The sequence below is a fragment of the Trachypithecus francoisi genome, unplaced genomic scaffold, assembly GCF_009764315.1.
Source record: "Trachypithecus francoisi isolate TF-2019V2 unplaced genomic scaffold, Tfra_2.0 Lachesis_group3, whole genome shotgun sequence".
Taxonomy (NCBI): domain Eukaryota; kingdom Metazoa; phylum Chordata; class Mammalia; order Primates; family Cercopithecidae; genus Trachypithecus; species Trachypithecus francoisi.
Genome location: NW_022681468.1, coordinates 140,955,799 through 140,981,759, shown reverse-complemented (window position 1 = coordinate 140,981,759; position 25,961 = coordinate 140,955,799). Strand labels below are relative to the sequence as shown.

Sequence of the window (25,961 nt, the reverse complement as noted above, 5' to 3'; positions counted from 1 at the left end):
GGTGGATCACCTGGGTCAGGAGTCCGAGACCAGCCTGGCCAACATGGTGAAATCCCATCTCTACTAATAATACAAAAATCAGCTGGGCGTGGTGGCAGGTGCCTGTAATCCCAGCTACTCCGGAGGCTGCGGCAGGAGAATCACTTGAACCCAGAAGGTGGAGGTGGCAGTGAGCTGAGATTGCACCACTGCACTCCAGCCTGGGTGACAAGAGCAAAACTGTTTCCAAAGAAAGCAAAAACAAAAACAAAAAAACCATACCAAACAAATATAAACAGGATGCTGATTTGGGGGGGGGGGGACCTAAAACAATGAAAACAAAAAGAAATCCTCCAGAAAAAGAAAAAAAGAGGAAAATTTTAATTTTGGTCACATGAATGAAGACCAAATGCCTTTTGTATTCTGAAACCTGATACTCCACCTCTTGTTCTGGATAGTGTTCTTAAACACTTTGAAACACAATAGTTAAATGTCAAATTCCTTTTTATTTTTTGTTACATATTTCAGTTCAAAATGTTTATCTTCCTCAAAATGGTAGAAATATTTAGTCATAAATCCCATACGAAGAATGAAACTCCCAGTTTTACTTGTTTTGTATGCTCAAGCCTCACTTCAACAATGTAAATCAAAAGAGAAATTTTCAGGTTTAAAAGTGACTAAAATAATATTTCAAAAAATCCTTAGTAAATTAATGATTACAGATCTCTGAGCTTCTTAAAAAGAGGTAAAGAGAATCCACTAGGCAAATAATTTTTTGTCTTATGGACTAACTGCTTCACCCATAGATTTAGACTGACACTGACACCACAGAAGTATACATACCTGTGTTTACTGAAGAATTACAAACTGATTAAAAAAGAAAATTTCTCACAAAGTTTCTACCATCATGGATATTTTAAATATTAAGAATAAGAGTTTTTCAGTTTAAGACAAACCTAAGTCTTACATAAGGTAACAAAGAGTACCACCCACAGCATAGCCCATTTAAAAAAGGCCTCACTTAAATATTAGGTTCTCAGTTTTCTTGAAAGATGTATCAGCCTGTATATATATACTCATCTTTAAAAAGAAATCAGTTATTTTACATTAAGATGTGGAGAAAAAGTATTTAATCAACAACTTTAATGTAAGAGCAAGAATGAGCAATGGAAATCCAGCTCTTGTAGTAGATAGCATCTACTTGTGGCAGCCAAAGACTTCTTTGCAGTAACTTTTAGCTAGGTTGAGGGATAAAAAGAAAAATGAGATGAACACATTACAATATGATGTAAACCACTGGTACGGTTTTCACAAAAGTGGAAAAGATTTAATCAGTGAATAAATGCTACAAATTTGCCAATCGATTTTTAACTTCCCCTAAATTTATATTTTGATAAGCAATCTCTAAGATTTCAACTCTACAATATTTGATGCACAAAAACACAGAAAAATGTTTTAAGGGAAGAATAAATTATTTTAAGTTAGTCAGACTGTTAAGATATATTTAAAAACCTGTATTCCAGAACAGAAGTCACAGATGACTAACAGAAAAAAAAGAACGCACCTATATCTGGGTAAACAAAGCTACGTAATACACAATTACAATAAATTATTATGGTATAACTTTGGATACTGTTATATATTTAGCCCAGTTTTCCACAGAAAAACAAGTGCATGCTTTCTCTCTAGAAAGTGGAAGATGCACTATTGTACAAAGCAAAGATAGCACAGGAGAACTGGGCACTGCAAGAATTGGAGGATAAAGGTTAAATCATTTCATTCAAATCCTTTGAATTCTAATTCCATCAACTCAAAGTTAAGAAGCGGTTTAGCTTTCAAGGGTTATCACATGCATACATATTTGAATACAGGCACAGAAACTCATCATTTTTATTTGGATAACAAAGGGTCTCCAAATTATATTGAAAAATAAATCCTAATTAATATCACTCTTGTAAAAAAAGTTTAGCACACTTTTCACAAATGATTTATGTAAAAGAGAAGAAAATACACATAATTTTATAATATCTTAAACTCTTTTATTCCCTACCATAGACATTTTGTCTTTTGTTTTCTTTCCGTTTTCTACAATTTCCAACTTGTACCTGTGTTTAATACTGCTTTAGTCTGCTAAAGACATTAACTGATTGCTTTTCTAAATCTAAGGATTATATAGTTTTAGTATAAATATATATCACATATTTTCGTAAAATTTTGACAAAACCGAATAAGCATGCCTTGTTTTAAGTCCATGCTCCTTCCACTGTTTATAAAATCTGATTTAATGATCAAAAAATTCTTGGTTGTCACTCTTCTGTTACAACAATCTTCCTTCTGAACTGCCACCCAGTTTTTACATAATAACAAGCAATAGAAAAACCAAAGAAATTATGTTAATCTTAGTTCTTCCTTTAGACACTATAAAATAATGTGAACTTTTTAAAAAATGAAACAAATACATCCAAAACTCAATACATTCAAATGAGCTGAGTTCCTTTAAGGTAGTTTGTTACCTTGGAAGGCCACAGTTCATTCTCCTAAGTATACTGCACTGCTCAAAAAACCTTTAAAACTCTTTTGGGATTGCTTTCAAAGCCAGTTGTATACTTCCTGCATTACCTCAAAGTTAGGTGGAAGTTTTGGAAACTTTCACTTGGTGCCAAATAATGGTAACTAAAAATAATCAAGCTTCCTAATACTGTATTTTTTAAAACAACATATAAGCACAAAGTTAATAGTGTCTGTGACGAATTAACTTTGAATGCAATTCTAAAAGAGTAAACCCAACAGGTTTTGGGCAATGGTAGATTGCTGGCATTAGGAAATAACCTTCCAGCATGATCACTATTCAGAGTAACATTCATTTAGCTGTCTATGTTCTGGCATATTTGTTTAAAGTGAACATTCTGAGAGTCAGTATTCTTTTGAAAAGGAATATCACTCTTTAAAAAAAAAAGAATTTTATTCCTTTAAAGCATCACTGTCATAACTATGCAAGTGTTTTGTTAGAAAGTAGTTCTCCTTACTGCATCAATAAAGACTACTTTTAAAAACTTGAAAGCAAATAACCAGCTTATTTGCCCCCAGGCTTTTTAAAATCATTAACTGAAGATAAAATAATTTGAAATTTCGAAGGTACTAAAAAACAAAACAACAACTTCAAATGTAATAAAAACACATCAAGAACCAAACTACAATTTCTGAGCTGCACTGTTTATTTTGCTGCTTGAAACCTAAGTGACAGTATGCCACTATAATTACGGGGTTTCGTCTAAACCTTTACTACACTGCAGGTACAGAAATATACGGACACATTTTTAGAGAATTGACATTTTGCAAAATGCAGCAAACATTTTAATTTATACATGAGAAAAGGAAGTGTTCAAAAGGGTATGCATTTCAAGTTATTGCAGGTTATTTGTGAGAGAATTTCTGCAGGTAAAACATGTTTAAATTTAACCAACAGTAGCGTGTCAGTGTATTTAAAATCATGACAAAAATCTTCTCTCTGGTCATGTTGCCCATGACAAATTACTATGATGTTGTATGTTTAGGGCAAGATGTCAATACAGCATAAATCCCATGGTATTTTGGTTTTCTTCTGGAGATTAAAGCTGTTTTTCTTGGGATAAATGCAGCAGCAAAACACAAACCAGTTGATCAAAAAAGCACTTCTGCCATAACTCCAATAATTTTCAGGACACATCAACCGACAGTAGTTTTGCCATTCCCAGTTCTTTTAAGGATTACATCTCTGCACTGTTGCCTTAAGGACGTCTGTAAAAGCTTGTTCTCTGTTAAGCCAGTTTACTGACTACAGCCTGGTTGAGAGAATTTAGTTGGTTGGTCCATTTATCTAGTGCAGTATATCGTGCACCACCCCTCTTCTGATGATCCAGTTCAAGGAGTTGGTTGACTTGATCAATTCGGCCATGAATAGTGCTAGAAATAAATAAATAAGATGTGTCTACAAAAGACTTTCATCAAGCACAGTTTCTGGACTAATGTTTCATAAAATACAGTATCAACAAATGCAAAAAAAAAAAAAAAGCAGCTGCCTACATTAAATGAGTTCAGTGTTAGTTTTAACTTCACTGTGTTATTCAAACTCCAGATAGAAACCAGATTTCAGATACTTTTCATCAGTTTCACTGAAAGAACCATGAGGCATAGATTTATCCAATTAATCAAAGGCAAAAATCATCTGTGAAGTTTTAAGCACTGTACTGTTTTTAAGAAAGATGTAATTTCAAAAATGTTATGTACCACATACCCTATACTTAAAAACATACACAAATACTATTCATTAAATAATTCTTTGGCTGTATATAATAACAAATCCTTCTGAAAAATCATTTAGAACTTTTTATGAGATGTGTTTAATATGACCATTCATCAAAAACCATCACACATACATGTATGTCTCTTCTAATAGAAAACCATAACACGAGGGTGCTTTTTATGAATAATCAATAATCCAATTGCTACCTTTGTCACTATTATTCAAAACTTATGGTACCAAATATTTTGTGATAAAAAATAGTACTTACTTATCCAATATGCACTGCACCAGCAAGCTCTCCACATCAGCTACATCTATGTTTAACTCCTAAGACAAAAGACTTGTTATATACTAATTCACATTTTAAAGACTTCATAATTTTACATAATCATTCTAATTTTAATTCATTTCTATCACTTAAAGGAAAATTAGTGAAAATTTTTAAACATATTACATTATCACTTCAAAATATCTCTGAGAACACAGCTCTGATAAGGACTTAAAATTTTAACTTCTGAAGTATATTCCTACAAATATTTTATTGTAGTTGAAGTTAACCCTTCATCAATTATATATTTTAGCCACTACTCTCCCCTACAAATTTTCTCTGAGGGTGAAAGTATGTTTAAAAAGAAATTTAGTGATTCCTAATTTCTTTGTTACAATGTTAAGGCTCTTTGCTGTTAACTCAATTTATGCCAAGAAAACAGAAAAAGTCACATTAAAAGTAAAGCCCAGTCCCAGCTACTGAGGCGGCTGAGGTAGGAGGCTTGCCTGAGGTCAGGAGTTCAAGACTATAGTGTGCCACACTGTGTCTGTGAATAGACATTGTACTCCAGCCTGGGCTATACAGCAAGACCCTGTCTCTTAAAAAATAAATAAAAATAAATAAAAAATTAAAAGTAAAGCCCTTATGTTTAACTTAAAAAATGTATTATTATAATAAAATGTTACCAAGTTAGAGTGACTCTTAAATGGAAGACTGGTATACTGCATTTATAACTATAAACTATAAACACCATTAAAATCCATGAATGTAAGTACCTTAGAAATAAAAGGAATATGTATTCTTGTGTAAGGCTTAATTAATTTTATAAGCACTTGTGTTCTGATGTTTCGCAAAAGCTCTGAAAGACAAAAAATTAAAGTAACATTTAAGTTTGTATGATATCTTTATGAATCATTATGTACTCCTAATTATCTTCTCAAAATACATTTTCCTGATTGGCAAGGATATAAAGTGTTTAGATTTTAAAATACCTGGGTCAATGGATGCACAGTTTGATCAGCTGCTGCCTATCCCATAACTTCTTGTTCCCACCTCCTTGATTTTGTTGATGTTGACACTTTACTAAAATATTGTCTTGCCTTCTCAATATTACACTACTTATCATGTCCTCAACAGTTAACATACTTTAAGAAGCTCTGATTTATATCAGCCAGCCAAGTTCCTTGTTTTAGACTCTCTCAAAACCTAGAGTACTATATTTCATATAATGGGTTTACAATTTCCTCCAGTTTTGTCTTAAAATTTTTTAAAATCAGGTTGAAATTCATGTACAAAGATTCTACATTTTTCTATATCTATAAACTGCAGTATCATTCTAGGTTCATGTAAGAACTTTTCAAATGTCTGTTGATTAAAAGAGAAAGGAAGATGGGGAACAAGAGAACATTACTTCTGATGCATCAGACATCTAGTTCCAAATGGTCATTTAAAAACTTTCAAATAGCTCCATAATAGGTGGGAAAATTGGAGCTATAAAAGAGGTTCAAGAACAAAGAGATGATTGTAGTCTTTGGTAATTCAATGTAACTTGCTAAAAACCTCATTCACTTACTGGTATGAAACCTTCACAATGTTACCTTATCTTTCACAGTACATACATCTGAGCATTATCTACAGCAGGATATTTTCAAAACTTTTGTTATTTGTCAAAAATAAACCCTAAAAATTAACTTTGAACCTAAGCATCAATAATAAACATGCAACAGCATCTATATTAGATTTTTAAAAAAAGGGACAGTTACCTTAAACAAAATGGACATTATATATAAACTTGACTATACTAATACAAAATTGGCTAATTTCTTTAAACAGCTTCATAATTTTAAGGAATATCCCATCCAGTGACAGCATTTAGAAACATATCTATACTTTGCAATAGACAGAAGAAAAACAGCTTAATGCCATGCAGCTTCATTAAGAAGCATTTGACAGTGGCAAAGAAAGTAATAGAATCCAGTTGGCAGAAAGAACATACCTTCGATGTGTTCTCTTATGAAAGGATCATCCATGATGTTGCTGTGATTTGTTTTCAGAATCTTTTCAAATTCAGTGATGTCATTATTCTGATAGGCACTAAGAGAAAAACAAAAAGTGTAAATTATGTCAAACATGAAGAAGTTATGTATTAAATCAGATAATTCAAAGAGCCTGTTTCTCAATTTTCATATGCAAAAATCTAAATAATATTATACTTTATGTCATGGAAATCAGAGTTAAACAAGCACATATATCCTTCTGCCAAAAAAATATAAATTTCCTTTTCATGCTTTCGGTTTTTTAAAAGAAAGATTAAATAAATCTTCTTTTGGGGTTATATACTATATTTATACATAGTTAATTAAAATCACTTCAATATCTTATTTTTGTTAAAAGTTAGCAATAAAACATTTAACGACTATTTAATGTTCGATGTTTCCAAATGAAATTGTGCATTTAATTCCTAATTGTTCATAATGAAAGGAACCGGGTTTCATGTACACTACTACATGAATGGGTGTAGCTGTGTCTTTCAAATAAGAGAGTATATCCTCTGTGTAGGTTATTCAGAAAATGCAGCTTCCTAACTTTTATATTCTAGAAAGCTACCAGCAACTGTCAAAATTTTCAAAAGGAACATTTCTCAAGTCTCTCTAACCTTAAAATCCCACTGAGCTATAAAGCAGAGACATCAGTGGCAGATAATTAGTGCCAACTAGGTGTACACACAAAGTCAAGAGTGATGGAATCCCCTGTTGCAGAAGGCCAAAGGCTGATTTATAGTCATAATTCTCTGAGGTATCTAGTATCTCCTCTTGAAATAATTCTGTAAAGCTCTATGGGGATTGCTAAAGGTGCTGAGAAGGAAGAATCCAACCTTCTGGATATGGCACCACTGTCTGCTTTATATGTATCATCAGCTATTCTGCACGCCCTCTGCTAGTGCTTCCATCTGCTGGGTCCCAATGTAACTTCATGTTAGGGGCAGCTGATTCAAGTGCTTCAACAGGAATTATTTTCCTCTAGTCTCCTGGCAACTGACTAGGAAGATAAAATTAGGAAGCATTACTTTCTTACCTACCCCAAATACACGGCTGTAATATACTATATAAGAGGACCTATTCAAGAATTGAAAACACTTGCATAAACATTTATTTTATATTTGTATACATACATATTTTAACTGTAAGACATTCTTCCATTTCTTAAGCGGGGTTTAAAAAAAAAACATCTTATACAAAATTGTGGGACACCATGGGTCACATCATGTGGGTCAAAATTTACCATTAAAATGTTTTGAGTTCCAATACAGTGGCTTCACTGGAGTAGTTGGATATAATAAATATATAAATATTATTATATATTCTGATGTAAGTCAGATAAAGTTCTGATAAATCAGTCCTTTAACCAATTTTAATGTACTTAGCCAATTTAATTTATATAAAATATCAATGTCTAGGGCAAAGCTTTTCCTCCATATTTCTTTCTAAATTGCTGCTCAGCAATTTAACATTATAAACAACTTTGGTTCTTAATTAATGTGACCAAATGTGAATGAAATAAACTACCTGAAATAAAGATGAAGTTTTCTTCATCTTTATTAAAAGCATCATAATTAAAAGTAACCTAATTCAAGAACCAAATTAAAATAAACAATAAAGAAATTGATTTAATGTGGTAACTTAAGGTATTTAATTCCCAACTGTTCTTAGTCCCTCTAAAAAAACCCTTTTATTTTTTTTTTTGCAGCCAAAATTAAGGTTTAAAAGTTAAATGAGGACATTTTACACAGGAACTTTAATATCATGAAATAAGTTATTTTCTCCAAGTACATACAATTTATATGTAGGTGACCCATAATTTGCAGTCTAATAGTATTTTCTGTTCAATGAAAAAGTACTATAAATAGAACGTCTGGTCACCTAAATTATTTACATATATCTGAAAAAAAAAAAAAAAAGCCCTGCTTTATGTCCCTAACTACGTTTTTCCAGCTGTGGTAAAACTCAGCTGTACAACTTAAAATAAAAGATCTGAAGAAACTTGGTAAATTTCTTATACTTTTTAATGAATAAAACCCACAAAAACCCTGGGTTCCATTTATTCTATGCCTGGAGGAAAGTTTCTCTTACTAATTCCTTCTGCAAAACTGGGCCTTTTCTTCTAGGTTTTTTGTTTGGTCTTCCATAATTTTGTTGAATATTAATTGACTATGGTAGGTTCTTCAGTGGTTAACCATCACTACGAATCATTCAATAAATCTTGGGTTTCTTACCAGTACGACCCTTCTGCCACCCCACACTCCACCTCAGAAAATTATCCATTGTAAACATTTTAAAAAATACTTCCATCTTATCATTGAGAAAATATATGAGTAAAGAAATATGCTTATGCCGTCTTGTCTTACTGAAAATTCTTGACTCATCTTGGACTAGTTCAGAATTTCATTTTGGATTAAGAGAGGTATAGGCAGTACTATTGTGAAATAACGTTTTAAGACATCCACAATCAATTTTCCACTGAAAGACGCAGGTGCATGTGTGTGTGCGCAGACAGACAGACACACACACGGATAATAGGAAAACTAAGTAGTGGATACTTTATAAAATCTTATGGCTACAAAAAACACCATATAAGTAACTTCAGAAAATAAAAATTCTACAAACTTTTCTAAGAAAATACAAAAGGGCAAATGTTGAATATCAACTGAGTTCTGAAAAGTTTTATCTCTCGCTCCTTTATGAACTGCTTTAAGGAAATTTATCTTAACTGAAATATAAAATCTTACCTTACTAAATTCGTCATTGCTAAAATTTCTGGATCATTTTTGTACGGCTTGGCCTAAACACAGTAAAGAAAAAAATTAGCTAAATATATGTACAAAGAAATAACATTTTAAAAAAAGAAATAACATTCATTTCCAGATAGCTGATAAGAGAAATTAACAATTAAAACACACGCACCTCCTGTGAGTCAAATGGATTTATTCCCGATTTCATAAGCATATTTGCTAAGACCAAATATTTTAAGCAAGTGGTTCGTCTTGGACTTCCCGATTCATCATAATTCTTGAAGGCTTCAAAAAAATCAGTGTGTGCCTTTTCAAATTCACCTTCTCTCAAGTGCATTTTACCACCACATTCTGTGAAGAATAAGACACGAGAAAATAGGACATTTTCATTCTGTAATAACAAGATTGACCACCTCATAAAGGCCAAATGAAAACTATTTCAGTGCCTCTCAGTTTTTCAATTCTGTAACTTGAAGAGTACTGGCCCCAAGGTATACACTGAAGTTCTAAAAAGCAAGAGCTTAATTAAACACTTTGATCTCTCCCCATGCCACTGCCCACCCTCTCCAAACCAAACTTGCCTCTGATAACTCCCATAATCAGTGGATGAGGGATGGCAGACTTGATGTGAAGTGACTGTTCATAGAGTGCTTTAAGTTTTTTGTTATTTTTCTGTGCTGTGTACATTTGAATTTCCAAAGCATATATTTCTAATAACTGTGTACCTTTTTTCAGATCATCTTCTCCATCATCAGTCTAGGAAAGCAAATATTTAACTTTAGACAAGATAGAATTCAGACAATAATTCTTATTTGCATTAGCCTGGAAATCTTACATTTATAATACTATTTCCATGTGAAAAGGCAATACAAATTTTAATTGGAAGCTACAGTACTAAGAATACCACTTGTAATGGCCAAAAAGAAACTAACACATCCTTTCCACTTTTTAGTTATAAGGAAAAAGTACAAAGGTTTTTTGTACAGTAGTCCTTCCTTATCCATAGCGAATATATTCTAAGACCTCCAGTGGATGTCTGAAACTATGTATAGTACTATGTTTTTTCCTATATAGTAAGTCCTCATTCAACGCTGTCGATAGGTTCTTGGAAACCATGACCTTAAGCAAAACAATGTACAATGAAATCATTTTTTCCCCTCATCAATGTGGTGTTGAACAAAAGAACATTAAATCACAGTTTCTAAGAACCTATTAACAATGTTAAGTGAAAACTTACTGTACATACATACCTATGATTAAGTTTAATTTATAAATCAAGTACAGTAAGACATTAACAATAACTGATCATAAAATAGAACACATAATACACTGTAATAAAAGTTATGTGAATGTGATCTCTCTCTCTCTCAAAATATCTTATTTTCAGACCACAGGAAATAAGTTGACCACACGAAACTGAAATTGAGGAACACAAACTGTGGATAAGGGTTGGGGGGACTGCTCTATGTATGAAATGTTTTAATGTTTATGTTTTTATCTAGGAGATTTATTATTGTCTTCCCCAAATCTTCACAACTGCTTTAGAACCACTTATTCAAGTAAAAAGCCCTTCCTAAGTCCCTTCCACATGCCAGGTGCTGGGTCTATCATGGGGAAATAAAAGTTAAAAACCCCAAGGTTCTTGGTCTCAAAAAGTTCACACTCTAGCAGAAGATTAATCTGTCACAGTAGATAAATTACAATATAAATGACAATGACTAGGTGAAGCATAAACCAAGTGCCTAGGAGAATGAAATAGGGACTAACTTTCCTGGAGGACGTCACATGAATCACAAAAAGGTGATGACATTTGAGCATGCCTTTAAAGTTGACCAACAGCCCACGAAATGTGGGCCATGAAAAATAGCAATCTGATCAGCAGTAAGATATTCATAAATATCTCACACTGACATACACTAAGCCAAAATTTATTGTTTATTGGGTCTTCAAACTTAAAATTCTGTTTAATTATTCACTAATGAATCACAACCAGAGTAAAACATACAATATACAAAACAATTTCTACATCTAGAGTATCCTTCATCTTTCCCTGAACATACTTCCACCAAAGTACTAAGTAATATAATGCTATTTACCATCCTGATAGCATTTTTCTTACGTTCTTAAAGCAAAACTTCTTCAAAGGGTTTTCTCAAATTCCTTATATACATACTGAAAGACCCTCCATCATTCAGAGATGGCTGCTCCAACATTTCCATTTCACAGGGAACTGAACCTCCAGTTGGTTACGAATCAGACTAAAGCATCCTAACAATGCGTAGACAAGAAATAATTCCTAAGTGACTAATCCGCTTTACAAAACTATTGAGTATCTGCAGGTGATTCATTTACAACAGTCTCTTGATCATTTCTCCCATTCACAGAAATGACACATATATCATTTAAATAATACTACATGGTGGCGGGGGTGGGAGGGGTTGGAAAAAAAATAGTACATGGCACTGGAAGAGTTTAAAAATATTTAAATTTAAACTAGTATTAAATGATGTATTTGGTTAAGACAAAAAAGGGAATATAAAATGAAAGCCTGGTTAAAAAGTTATAGAGCCATTCTGTCGTGACCATATGGCTTTTCAAATATAAAGTAATTAATAACAGAAAATAAAGAACTCAGTACCTCTGTCACACTAGCCATACTTCAAATGCTTGATAGCTACACATAGCTGGTGGTACCATATTGGACAACAGATATAGAACATTCCCAGTATGACTTAAAGTTCTGTTGGACAATGCTGCTAGGATTCATATAAATCGGAATATAAAAATACCTTTATTACACATGCTTATAATATCCCGGCTCTGTTTTCATAGGGTATATAACTAAATATCAATATAATAGGTAAGTATTACAACAGGCCTGTTTGTTTATTGATACTTGGTACCCCATTACACAAAGAATAAAGATTGAGGGGCCAGGCATGGTGGCTCACGCTTGTAATCCCATCACTTTGGGTGGCCGAGGTGGGTGGATTGCCTGAGCTCAGGAGTTCAAGACCAGCCTGGGCAACACGGCAAAACTCCACCTCTTCAAAAAAATACAAAAAATTAGCTGGGCATGGTAGTGTGCGCTTATAGTCCCAGCTACTTAGGAGGCTGAGGTGGGAAGACTGCTTCAGCCCAGGAGGCAGAGGTTGCAGTGAGCCAAGATTGCGCCACTGCACTCTCCAGCCTGGGTGACAAAGCCAGACCCTCTCTCAAAAAAAAAAAGAAGGCCGGGCGCGGTGGCTCACGCCTGTAATCCCAGCACTTTGGGAGTCCGAGACGAGCAGATCACGAGGTCAGGAGATCGAGACCATCCTGGCTAATACGGTGAAACCCCGTCTCTACTAAAAAATACAAAAAACTAGCCGGGCGAGATGGCAGGCGCCTGTAGTCCCAGCTACTCGGGAGGCTGAGGCAGGAGAATGGTGTGAACCTGGAAGGCGGAGCTTGCAGTGAGCTGAGATCCGGCCACTGCACTCCAGCCTGGGCAACAGAGCGAGACTCCACCTCAAAAAAAAAAAAAAAAAAAAAGAAAAAAAAGGTAATTTTATAACGTATTTTCTAAATTTTATTTTTGGGATAATGCTTAAACAAAAACATCCCTAAACAATATTTTGAATATAATTATTGATTATACTTTTATTATGAAGAAATATTCAGAAAAAAATAAGGGAAAGCTACCTGGCAGGACTGATGTAACTGGCGTAAAATTTTTTGAAGCTTTCCATATTCCTCTCGTTCTAAATATAATTTTCCAAGCTGCAAGAAAGCAAACTTATTAAAATCAAGATTTCAACAGAAGATGTGTATCTTCAGGAGACTTTATTAAAAACACCCACCCACTTTTCAAAAGAAAAGTGTAAGTAATTATAATTGTTACCTTTGTGTTTGTCTTAAACCACAGTCTATCATTCTTAGCATCTTTCAAAGCTTCCAGTGTTGTTTCATAGAATTCCTGCAGTAAATCCATCTGACATAAAAAATCAGAATTCTATAATTGTAAACAGCAAATTTGTACCTGTTAATAAAGTTAATTTGAACAAACTAAAAGTGCATCTTTGAACTTTAATACACATAAGATACACTATCTGTATCTTACTGAATGTCTTCTACAGTCCAAAAAATTAACAAACTGAAGCAAAATACAGACCAAATTTACAAGTGCCATGATTGGTTGTTTTATAAAACCCAGAAAATATTTCCCCATAAAAACATACTGCGGTAAGTTCTCATGCTGTAATAGTATATGTTTGTCCTTCCCAAACTAATAATTCATTCTGTATTTTATTTTACTTTTTAAAAAGCTAGTCAAGTGAAGCAGTAGGAGTGGAGAAGGAACAAAGTAATCTGTAACTGGTTGTGCTCAATTAGTTGTAAATACCACTCGACTCAGATCAGCCACTCATTTCACATTAACAGCAGTAAATGAAATGCACATAGAACTAGTTGTATTGTTACTAAGAGTGTATATCTTATTCACTCAACCCTTATCTGGAGCCTACAATGTGGCAAACACTAAGCATGCTGGTGAAGAAAGAAATAAGCTCCTTCCCTCAAAATTCTTCTATAAATGTGACTAAGTAACTCAACTGCATAGTTTTTAAGTCCCTGGTAAACCATGGAGGTGGGTGGAAAGAAACGTCTAGTATAATTTTAGCTATGTCTAATCACCACCAATTCACCAATCTGTGCGGCATTTCTTCATGGAAATCATTATTTGTTTTACATCTTGTTAAGTTCCCCTGCCCACCCTCTTCCCCCTACTTCTGGCTTTGCTGTTGTTTGAATATCTAATTCTCTGCTTAACTGGATCAAGAAGAGGACTGTAAGAGCAGGAAAATTTCACATTTTCAGAAAACACCATCTATTTATGCATGACTACTGATGGCATATTGAATAGAACAGAGTACCGCCCACCCAGTATCTGTTGTTACTTTCAAAAGACAAAAACCTTACATATAACAGCACACAGAGCATGCAGTCCTGAAGTTTCAAAATCACTGGATTCCCTCTCCTTGCTCCAATTACTGGCATAATATTTATAAACAGTGTATCAAATATGTTTTGATGACACTCGTTTTTAAGAGTTGGAAAACATTTCCCCACTTTAGGAAAGCTCCACGATATATAACTTAACTCTAGAATTAGTGTCGTTAAGTGTTAATATTCTCACAAAGCATGGAAGTTTACCTTCCTCTATTTGCATTACATAAAATTTAAATATAAAGAGTAGAAACTGCCTGAAAAAAATGACATCTAGTAGAAAAGACATTAAATGAGGCTGATTTTGATCTGAACATTCTTTGATTGTAAGTACAAAAAATATCAAATATTCTAAGAAATACTAAATGATATAGAGACTGTATCTTGTACCCAAATATCACAGAGTACGAGGATGAAAAACTAAAGCTGAGGACTACACTGCTTACAAGGATAAGACCAAATGACCCAATTAAAAATTATCTTGCAAAAAAATTTATAAAATAATCATTGGTTTTCTTAACAACCAAAATCTAGACTCATAATGAAAGCACTATCACTCCCAATACCTTCTTTAGTTTCTTTCATCAGTAGCTCTTCTTTCATTATCCACCCATCCTTTGCAGAAGCATTTACTGAGCACCTGTTGAGTAATGCCAAACACTAACTGATAAGAGCACAGGCACTTCTCAAAGATTTTAATATAACCAAATCCATACAAATAACCTGTAATTCAGTGTATTCAACACCTCGGAATGGCTAGCTGAAGTGCTAATGGAGTTTACTAGAAGGACCCGTGGTAGCAACTGTATAAGAGTCTAATAAAAGGCTGAAAAGTTGTTTACAAATTTTAGTATCTGAAGCAATTATTTAAAGAGATCAAGCTGGAGTTATTACCTTTTACTATTATATAATCAGTAATATAACCAGGAAAATAGTACTTATCATTTTTAAAGCACACTAATAACTAGCATAACTACTTAAATAAAGGCTCTAGGTCTTTTCATTTGTAAAGAACAAAGCCCTTACTATAAATAATAAACACACTGATAGTGTCAAGAGGGGAAAATTGAGTCTAACCTGTTTAGAAGTAGAGATATAATCAAGAATAGAATTAATGGATTTTTCAGAATAATTTCTTGTGACTGCACTCCGAATATAGGTCAATAGCTGTTTATATCTATTCATCATTTCTGGAAAGTTTGTCTGTGAGAAAAGAAAAGTGAATTATCAGATGCAAATTTAGGTACTAAAATATGTACACATGATTAAGGTTATAGAATACACTACTACATAATGAAATGTAGTTCATATAGTTCCTAATATAGTTTTGTAAAAGAGGAACTATGTATGACAGGAACATTATAAACATTATCCTAAATTTGAAATGATTAGATTACTCAAACCAAATGTATAAAGTTAGCTTATAAAACAAGTACAACTGCTAAACTTTCCAAATTTCAGAAGTTGTCATTGCACAACATATTTAAATCATAAAACCTACTAAAATATTCATAAGCCAAAACACACAAATAAAATCCAAGCTTTTTCTTTTTTTTTTGAGACGGAGTTTCACTTTTGTTGTCCAGGCTGGAGTGCAATGGCACGATCTTGGCTCGCCGCAACCTCTGCCTTCCAGGTTCAAGCGATTCTCCTGCCTCAGCCTCCCGAGTAGCTGGGATTACAGGCATGTGCCACCACAGTTGGCTAATTTTGTATTATTATTATTTGTTTTTTAGTAGGGACAGGGTTTCTCCATATTGGTCAGGCTGGTCTTGAACTCCCAATCTCAGGTGATCTGCCCACCTCGGCCTCCCAAAGTGCTGGGATTACAGGTGTGAGCCAACGCACTCGACCAAAATCCAAGTTTTCAAATGCCTTGGGTACCTGCTATGCAGGTTATTAGCTATATTCTCCCCTGTAATTTTATCCCTTCCTCAGAAAGCTCTGCAATAAGAGTTACTTGTTTCTTTTCTCCCTATAACTGGCTGGCTATATATGAAAATGTGAAATTAAACAATCTTTTCAAGCATCAATACTAATTTCATGTCAAGAAAAGTCTCCCCATCTAAGGTTCTACTCAATAGTAGATATAGTTAATGTTGTTATTCCTTGTATTTGTACTATTGAGGTTGTTCCAGGAAACAAGAATGGTCTAAAAAATAAAGGTGTACTGAGACTTATTCTGGGAGAGGTGTACCATTCCTAAGTATATCCTCTAAGTCAACTTATGAGTCTAACCTTATAACCTGCATCCACAATCCTCACAATTTGCAACTGCTATTGATCTCTTTTTTTCCTGAGTTCTATTCTATTTTTTTTAATCAAAGACATGAAGCACTGGCAGATGCAAATGCTTCTTTCCCTGACTAATTAAACATATGTATTTATTAGGGTGAGGAATAAACTAATAATGTTATAATTATCTTGCTTACGACAACATATTCTGCCCGGAGGCACAGCATGAAGAACAAGAAAACTTGAGAACAATCCCCGAAACCTTCTAAGCAAGAACTGAATTACAATAAAGAAAACAGTAGAGGTGGATGAGACAAAAAAAGGATAGAACTATGGAAATACATATAGATTTATAACCATTTTTGTTTCCAAGTTTCATGTGGGGGTAAATGATAGGTAACATCCTGTCAATGAGCTGCTAAATCCACATTACAGTACATACCTTGTAGCAAAAGGGAAATCAGAGAAATACGACTATCCTAACTTTGAAGTTGTACCTTGCCACTGAAATAGGAGTTTTGCAAAAAGTTACAGTTTTTGGTTGGGCTTGGTGGCTCACTCCTGTAATCCCAGCACTTTGAGAGGCTACAAGCATCACTTAAGTCCAGGAGTTTGAGACCAGCCTGAGTAACATGGTGAAACCCCGTCTTTACAAAAAACACAAAAATTAGTCAGGTGTGGTGGCATGCGCCTGCAGTCCCAGTTACTTGGAGGCTGAGGCAGGAGGACAGCTTGAGCCTGGGAGGCAGAGGTTGCAGTGATACAGTGATACAGTGAACCAAGATTGCACCACTGCACTCCAGCCTGAGCAACAGAGTAAGACTTCATCTCAAAAAAAAAAAAAGTTGCAGTTTTGAATTTATCTCCTTATGTTATAATAATTTATAGCTCATTAAAAAACAATTACATTATAATTAAAGACTGAAGGAAGAGTAGGTAAATTGGTCCCAGAGCAGTTGATAGTGAACACTTCCAACTTTTTACTATCTAAAATCACTACACACAACATAGGTCCTACTCTGAGTCCAATCAGAAAACGAGAGGGGGAGGTACAGAAGCTGAAATCACTCTTGTGAACCGTAACTTATTCACAGATGCTGCTATAGCAAACAAAAGGTAGGTAAGGTGGACAAAATAACATAAAATGCAAAAAACCCTCTCCCTTCCTTCCCACTCTGCTCAAGGTACAATGGCAAAACCAAGTCTTAAGGGTAACACAGTGTTCAAATGGATTCAAAATGAAACCACTGCTAGTAAGTTAAAATAGCGAATTTCTATAGGGAGTCTTGGTATTGTCTCAAATCACAGAACCTACGAGTTAAACATTCAGTCCCTAATGTCACAGATTGTTTAATCACAAATTTCTGTTCCTTGAAACGCTTGGTGCTTCTTCCACAGCCTTCTAAGTTATTAATCTGAATACAGTAAATGTTTGTGTTTAATATTCTTGCAAATAAAAAATGGAAAGAAAGCACAGGGGCTCTGGGCAACATAGAAACGTTTTGAGAGTGTCAGAGCAGTAGGAGTAGAAAGGGTAAATATAATGCAGATAATTTTCATTCTTTAACTAGATTTAAATGCAATATACAATATACTTAATAACATTTAATGTGTTTTGAATTATTCTGATATATTTTGGGGAAAAAATGAACAAAAACATTTTGTGAACAGCTTCCGTAGGAGATGCCATGGAGTGCCCCTCCTACTAAAGGGGAGATAAACGATACCAGAGTGAGAGTACCTCAAAAAGAGGAGGTACAAGATTAGTAAGTTACCTGGATACAAGTACTAGTCAGATGGGATAGAGAAGCTAATGGGGAGGAGGAAGAAACAAATCATATGGGAAATACAAAAATAGGGGAAAAGGGAAGTGGCAACATATCAGCTATTCTTCTATTTGACATGGTTTCTGAACCTTCCAACTGCTTCACTCCCTGCTAATCTGAGCTTCAACTTTATCTTTCTCTTAAAAGTTCTTCTCCTTTAGTGATCTAAGATTCATGTTTGTACCTTATAACCATTATAGGTTCTAAGAATATAACAACAAACAAAACAAAGTTCTGCTCTCATGGAGCTTACAACTTACTTGGGGTGAGGGGTGGTGTGAAGAGGGGCAAAAAATAATAGATCACATGGTGACATATGCAAAGAAGAAAAAGAGCAAAGAAGAAGTTTAAGTGATGATGGGAAGAATGTTATTTTATATCGGGTGGTCATGGGAAGGCCATCCTGATAAGCAGTGCCATTTGAGCAGAGACCTGAATCAAATGAATAAAAAACCTGTATGGTTACAACAGAGACGAGCTTCTGAGGCAGAAGAAACAGCAGGTGCAAATCTTCACACAGGATTGTGCTTGGGATGACTTCAGGAACAGCAAGAAGGCCAGTGATGGAGCAAATAAAACAGCAGCAAAGGATGAGCTTACATAGGGACTTGTAGGTGATGGTAAGAATTCTGGATTTTACTGAGGGAGATGGGGACCACTAGAAGATATGGAGCAAAAGAATGGCATAATCTGATTTACATTTTAAAAGGATCACTCTGCTACTTGTGGAGAACTGTAGCAGGGTAATGATGAAAGTAAGGAGACCAGTTAAGAGGCTATCGCAATAATCCAGGTAAGAAATCATGGTGCCTTGGACCAGAGTAGTAGAGGTAGAAATGGTAAGTAGCAGTCATACTGGATATAAAGCCATGTGGATTTGCCAATGGATTATTTGTGGGGTAAGAGACAATAAGAAGAGATAAGCATAATGCTAATGTTTTGGCCCTAGTCAATGGAAGAGAAACCCTTTATAATAAACAGGAGAATTTTAAAACTCCAAAGTAAACACTAATCCTTTGTGGAAAAGTCAATCTATTAATAATGGTGGCTCACGCCTGTAATCTCAGCACTTTGGGAGGCCGAGGCGGACAGATCACGAGGTCAGGAGATCGAGACCATCCTGCTTAACATGGTGAAACCCCGTCTCTACTAAAAATACAAAAAACCAGCTGAGAATGGTGGCACACGCCTGTAGTCCCAGCTACTCAGGAAGCTAAGGCAGGAGAATCGCTTGAACTCAGGAGGCAGAGGTTGCAGTGAACCAAGATCGCACCACTGCACTTTAGTCTGGGTGACAGAACGGGGGAAAAAAAGCAGCCCAATACTGTAAATGCATCTAAAAGAGTAAGTTTTCTTAAATAGAAAACTTCTGTATCCTATGAGGAATCTTTTTTTTTTTTTTTTTTACTTAGTATTTACTATAGCTCTAGCTGCAAAGCAGACTAAATATAAAAACACATCCAAAGTAGTACTTGAGAAAAGTAGATATAATAGCACTTCGTCGTAATGAGGTTTTTACCTAAAAAATTTATTTCATTAGTTTAATTCTCCTCAAAACAAATCTTACCAACTTGAAGTTAATCTTAATCATTTGTTTCAGTGCTTTAAATCCCCATTCTCCTTTTTCACCTTCAAGTTCCAAAACCTAAAAAGAGGAAGACATTTTTAGTTTATCTTAATATTAACATTATTTTCTAAGGATGTCCAATGTGTAAGTATTGAATTAATTTTATACTATATACATAAAAAACATTTCCCCAAGGATACCACCATTTCTCAATGTCATTTTTAAGTCTCTAAAAAAAACAAGTTGTAAGATGCTTACATAAGGATAAGCAAGCTTAAAGTTCCTTCATCAGGAAAATTAAGAGCTACTTCTTGATTACTATACAGTTCCTGAAATATTTTTTCCCTCGAATAACCAACCTATGGTAAAAATAATCCGTAAGTGTAACAGTAAGTCAAGAAATCAAGCTATTTATAATAACGAAACCACAACTGTGTGATTTACCCCTAAAAGAAACAAGACTGCAGTGATAATACCTATTGACCATCATGTTGGTGGTTCTTCTGCCAGAACCATCCTAGCTTTTCAGGACAATGGCCCTGCTCCACAGACAGCTTGATTGCAAAAAACATCAGGATAACCCTTTTGAAACATTTGCTTGTGCTGCCTAACGCTAACTGATAGGATAATTAAGTATTCAAAACACATTTCTGAGATAAAATCACCTGGGACTTATTTGTTCTAGCATATCATTAAAAAAAAATTAACACATAGAATCAAATGGAAAAGAATATAAACCTTTTGGAAACTGCTTAATGCTGCTTTTGGGTCATCTTCTTTTAATGCTTTGGAATTATAGTACTGATTTTCCAAATCCACATTTGGCTCGGAGTTACTATCTTCAGAGTATTCCTGTGTTGGAAAGAAAGAAATATTAAAAGAAAAAAAAAACAAAACTCCACACATAGCAATGTAAAAAGTGAATGCTGTTAAGACAGAAAAACCACGTATTTTTACAAAACAAAACAACCTTGAATATATACATAAAATGCCAACTGATATTCAACTGTTATATAAAACCAGGGGTTGAAGAAAGGAGGAGGGTGTATAGCAGAATATAATCATTTCTTTCTTCCAGATGAAAGTTAAAATTTCTATAGAATCAACATAAAAGAAGAATGCAAAGACCTAATATTGGTTAATGACCCCAATTCTGTAGTGGTTAAGCTTTCGTTGGTCATGAAATCTGAGGGAAACCTAATGTAGATGTGTTCTAATTATTAATCTTTGGTTCTATAATTTTTTTCTATTCCCCAAGTCTAAATTTCATTATTGTAACATGTTTTAAAACTAGCTAGGATGGTAATCTACACATGGCAAAGCCATCTAGCACTAAATATAATTATGTTAATAAGAATATTTGCTTTATGTGCACTATACAACAGCTGTTTATACTAATGTTAATGAGCTTTATAACAAATCAAAATAAATAAAACAAAATGGATTTATATAATTCTATGAGACTTTCCATTACATGAGTTCTATTCTTAGTGGAAAAAAACAAGGCAGAAGGGAAAACTGGAATAAAACAACTATTTTGTAGCGTAAACAAGAGTTTTACACAGTTCCAGGACATTCAGTCTAATAACGAGGATTACAAAATACACATGGATTGGTGTAATGGAAATAATTATCTTATGGTCATAAGATAAAGATTATTTCCTTCTCAGCTATAAGTCATTACAAAGGGCTATATCAAATTAAGAATAGTACCTGGAAACAAACACAAAAAGACAAGAATAGTTTTATAGTTATTTCTAAATCCAAATACAAGTAACAAATTTCTTTATGAGATATTTATGAAAAATTATGTTACAGTCTCATAAAAGCACAGGAGAGAAGAAAGGTATGCTGTGTATAAGTTATTCGAAAGCTCAAAAATACATTAACACAAGATGAATTTTTCAGTAATCAAGAGTGGCTTTGTAATGTGCGCCCTCTGGAGGATAATTCCTTCCTCGTGTGAAGACATGAGTCTGTCAGCCTTACAGATTTAAGACCTGGAATTCCGTTGTGTTTAACATATGAAAATCACTTGATGAAACTAGGTAGTAAGTAAGTTTCATAATTACTCATTTACTTCTTAACCCTTGTAATCTAGGCTTGACAACAAAGAAACTGATCAAGCTAAAAAAAAGAGAAATTAGTAAAGAATGAACAAGCCAACCATATACAGAATGATGCTGTGACAGTGATGGCTTCAAAGCTGGGTTTTGAAAGATAAATGGAAGTTTGCCCGCTAGATGAAACGAGAGAGAATAAAGAGAATAGTACATGTAGTAACAACATAAACAATGGAAGGTAACTATTTGTTGGAACATAAAAATCCTTATTGACTCTACCTTCAAAATAAACCTCAAATCTATCCACTCCCAAACCCCCTGCTTACTACCATCCTACCCTACCCAACTACTTTCATCTCTCCACAAACTTTAACAGCGTTCTCATTCTCCTTTTTAAGTTCTAATATCCTCATGGTTAAGCAGGTGAAATAATTCTCACAAAATGTAAATTATCTTATTCCTCTCCTCAAAAATGGTTCCCATTCCTCTTAAAATCCACAGCGAAATCATCAAAACTTGACTCCGGTGTCCAGCCTTATATCCTATCAAGTTCTCCCTCATTCACTTTGCTGCAGCCATCCTGGCCTTAACTCAATGGCCTTAACTCAACAAGTGCCAAATTCTCCCACTTTTATGTGTTATTCCTGTCTCTTTCCACCTCTACCTCTACCTCTCTTCATCTGGTTAACTACTGCATATCATTTCAGATCTCAGCCTAAGGGTATTCTTTAGGGAAGACTTGGAGTAAAGAATCACAGCTATAAAACCTACTCTATGCCTTTGGAAATCAGCTCTTTTCTAATTGTTTTATTAAGTTGGAACAAATACAAATGGATTTACCACATATGATTTATCATACAATAACTAAAATAAAAACTTCACTTAACACTGTTGAATAAGATAGAGGAATAGCTCGCTGAACCAGAGAATTATTTTTTTTTGCAACCCAAACCTTCAGAATGCAGCCTTGAACCTGGAAGTAAAATGAAAAGTATTTCTGATTTACGTTGATCATAAAGTAAAAATTCAGAGTCCATTTATTTTTCGTTTCTTGGCTCAAAACAAATTAGAAAAAACAATTAGGTCAGGTTTTGAGAAGAGGAAAGTAGAAGCTGAAAGGTATACATGACAACAGTAGGACTAGTGTTTTGGAGCTTCCTAGCAAATGAGAAACAACAGTATTTTAGAAAGGGAAGAGATCAACTTCAATTTTCTAGAAATTACTGAACCAATTATAACACTGTTAAAAACAGAATCCTTGACATTTCCTGTCATATCTCACACAGTATCTTGTCATTCAATCATGGACTACTTATAATATGACTAGTTACCTGTAACTTCTGGGACCTGATAGATTTCAGATAGAGATTTCTAAACTTTAGATGTTACAACTCCAAAAAAACAAAAAACAAAAAACAAAACAAAACAATGACTGAGACAAGATTTGATTTAGCCCTCTACATTTTGTGACTATATTCCTTTGGTTTTTCATATCATATGGATTAAGAAATGGCATGTATAATGTTTTTGCATAATTGCAATTCAACTCTTCCCCTCAAGGTACTCATGGTCTATTAAGGAAGAGATATGCAAACAAAACTGTATTATAATAAATAATAGACACACATACTAAGTCCACTGGCATCTCAAAAAGGAGTAATCAACTACTTCTGAGTTAGAGGAAGGAAAAAGATACCCGAGTCAGGTATAAAAGTATGAATAGGAATCGCCAGCAATGAGGAAGGGCAGCTGAAATAAAGCAATTAACGTGCAAATGCAAGGAAGCTTGAAATAGTATGAATAGTTTGGGCTGAAGCACAGGATGTTATGTAAGGGGTTGATGAAAGATGAACTGGTATTGAACAGAGGAAGAGGACAACAGAAATCTTGCAAGGAGATTAGATCCAATAAAGAGCCTCTAAAAGATTTTACAAGGAAATAACCAGATTTGTGTTTCTGGAAGAGTACTCTGGTAGCAATGAGGTAGTCCATTGGATAATCTTAAAAGTCTGTCCAGGAGTTGTGAAGGCCTGATCCCAAGAAGTAGAATGAGGAGAAAAGGCAGGGGACACAATAAATGATGGAATAAACACAGAAGATGTTAAACAATGTTAGGGAGGTAAAATAAAAGTGCCCATATGGGCACAAGATAAAGGAAAATAAAGTGATCTATAATGACTATCAAAGGCTTGGTAACACATGATGCCATCACTCAGAATAGGAAATCTAGGAGTACTGAGTAAGTATTGCTAAACTGAAATAGTTACGTCAAATGAAAAAGAGATAATAATTTGTAAAAGTTTAAATGTTTTTTAACAGAAGAGAAAGTGAAATTTTAATTAGTATATAAAGAATGCTTTAAAAACAAATGAAGAGTTTAATACATGAAAAATAAACAAGCACTTGTTTTACAAGAACAGTTGGAAAAGGGATTAAAAATAAAAAAAATCTAAAATTCAATAATAGTTTCAACCTACTCATGTCCTGATAATTCCCCCAAGCAATTTGTGATCCATCCACACAACCAAAATCTACTCTTTCTCAAACACGTCACACAATTTTAAATCTCTGCTTTGGCATAAACTGCTCTTTTTGCTAGAATTCTAAACCACTTTCCCTCCTAACAATCTTTCTGCTTTTCTCCTAAGATACTTCCCTGCCCTAATACTGCTGGGGAAATGTGTTCATTAACTCATCTTAGCATCACTCTTCTTAGCAAACTAAATTTTTTTTCTTAGTCATGCTTCCATATGACATGCATCTCTCTACCATAGAGCTCTGTATGTTAAAATAGGCCAAATTGTGAACTTCTCAGAAGCAGGAACTTTCTTATTCATCTGTGTATTCCGAGAGCCTGGGATATTACAAAACGCTTAGTGTTTGGTTAATTAAAATAAAAGGTGGGTAAACATTTCAAAATGACACAACATACAGCAGCCAGGGTCAATTTTGACTATATCAGGTATGTAGCTACTGCTGAACAGGATCAGTTCCATAGTTCACTTACTTACTCTTATATCTATTGCCAATAGAAGTCCTAAGAAATGTACTTTAGGAAAACAACAGTCACCATTAAGAATGCTTTCTGAGCCTTGTCTAACAGCTGACAAGATGCTGGGCACACTAAGAGGTGTGGGCAGTGTTTCATTATCCTTAAAAACCAGACATGATTCAAATCCTAGGTAGCCATTTATAGTTTAGCTACTGATAAAGTTATCCATTTAAAAAAATCCACACAAATTAATGGGTGCTGATTTGTTAACTATGAAGTTAGAATTAAAAAAACAAAACAAAAAACTGTCTGCTGGGCACGATGGCTAACACCTGTAATCCCAGCACTTTGGGAGGCTAAGCAGGGGTGGATCACCTGAGGTCCGGGGTTCAAGACCAGCCTGACCAACATGGAGAAACCCTGTCTCTACTAAAAATACAAAAAAAGTTAGCCGGGCATGGGGGCGCATGCCTATAATCTCAGCTACTCAGGAGGTTGAGGCAGGAGAATCGGGAGGCAGAGGTTGTGGTGAGCCAAGATAGTGACACTGCACTCCAGCATGGGCAACAAGAGCGAAACTGTTTCAAAAAAAAAAAAAAAAGTTGTTCTAAATTTTCAGTGTTCAAATTATATTTCCCAGGTAGAAGGTAGAGCTATCATAAAGTCACATTTGTGTTTTAGCATCCTAAAAGAGCTACTATAAAACCTGGGGTCTAGTTCTGACTCTCCCACAAATTTGTCCTGTAAATTTAGGTAATCACTCATTCTCTATGCTTTAGTTCCTCTTGTGTCAAATTTGGGGATTGAACCCTGTAGGAAGTTTCTAATTCCCACTAAGGTCCATATGTTCATTTCGGGATATAATGTACAAGTACAAATTCACTTTGTTGGATAGTTGTAGTTTACAGATTTAAGTTGTCAGTGAAAAGTCTTAAGTTCATTTTTTATTAAATTTATGTATGCTTATTATTAAA

The 25,961-nt window shown here is 34.3% G+C and overlaps 1 protein-coding gene across 2 annotated transcripts in view; it reads right to left on the bottom strand.

Annotated features, from left to right (window-relative positions):
- Positions 1 to 1,263: 1,263 nt before the first annotated feature.
- Positions 1,264 to 25,961, bottom strand: part of COPS2 (COP9 signalosome subunit 2) — a 31,579-nt gene continuing 6,881 nt past the window's right edge. The window contains exons 2-13 of one of the 2 annotated variants that reach the window (XM_033190175.1): positions 20,671 to 20,784; positions 19,933 to 20,010; positions 15,382 to 15,507; positions 13,202 to 13,312; positions 13,003 to 13,080; positions 9,900 to 10,074; positions 9,491 to 9,669; positions 9,316 to 9,368; positions 6,526 to 6,623; positions 5,306 to 5,388; positions 4,530 to 4,588; positions 1,264 to 3,921 (exon numbers count right to left, since the gene is read on the bottom strand). In XM_033190175.1, coding sequence (XP_033046066.1) covers positions 3,777 to 3,921; positions 4,530 to 4,588; positions 5,306 to 5,388; positions 6,526 to 6,623; positions 9,316 to 9,368; positions 9,491 to 9,669; positions 9,900 to 10,074; positions 13,003 to 13,080; positions 13,202 to 13,312; positions 15,382 to 15,507; positions 19,933 to 20,010; positions 20,671 to 20,784 — 1,299 coding nt within the window. In that variant the 3' untranslated portion in view covers positions 1,264 to 3,776. The remainder of the gene's footprint in view (positions 3,922 to 4,529; positions 4,589 to 5,305; positions 5,389 to 6,525; positions 6,624 to 9,315; positions 9,369 to 9,490; positions 9,670 to 9,899; positions 10,075 to 13,002; positions 13,081 to 13,201; positions 13,313 to 15,381; positions 15,508 to 19,932; positions 20,011 to 20,670; positions 20,785 to 25,961) is intronic. The other variant, XM_033190176.1, reaches the window with a different exon arrangement.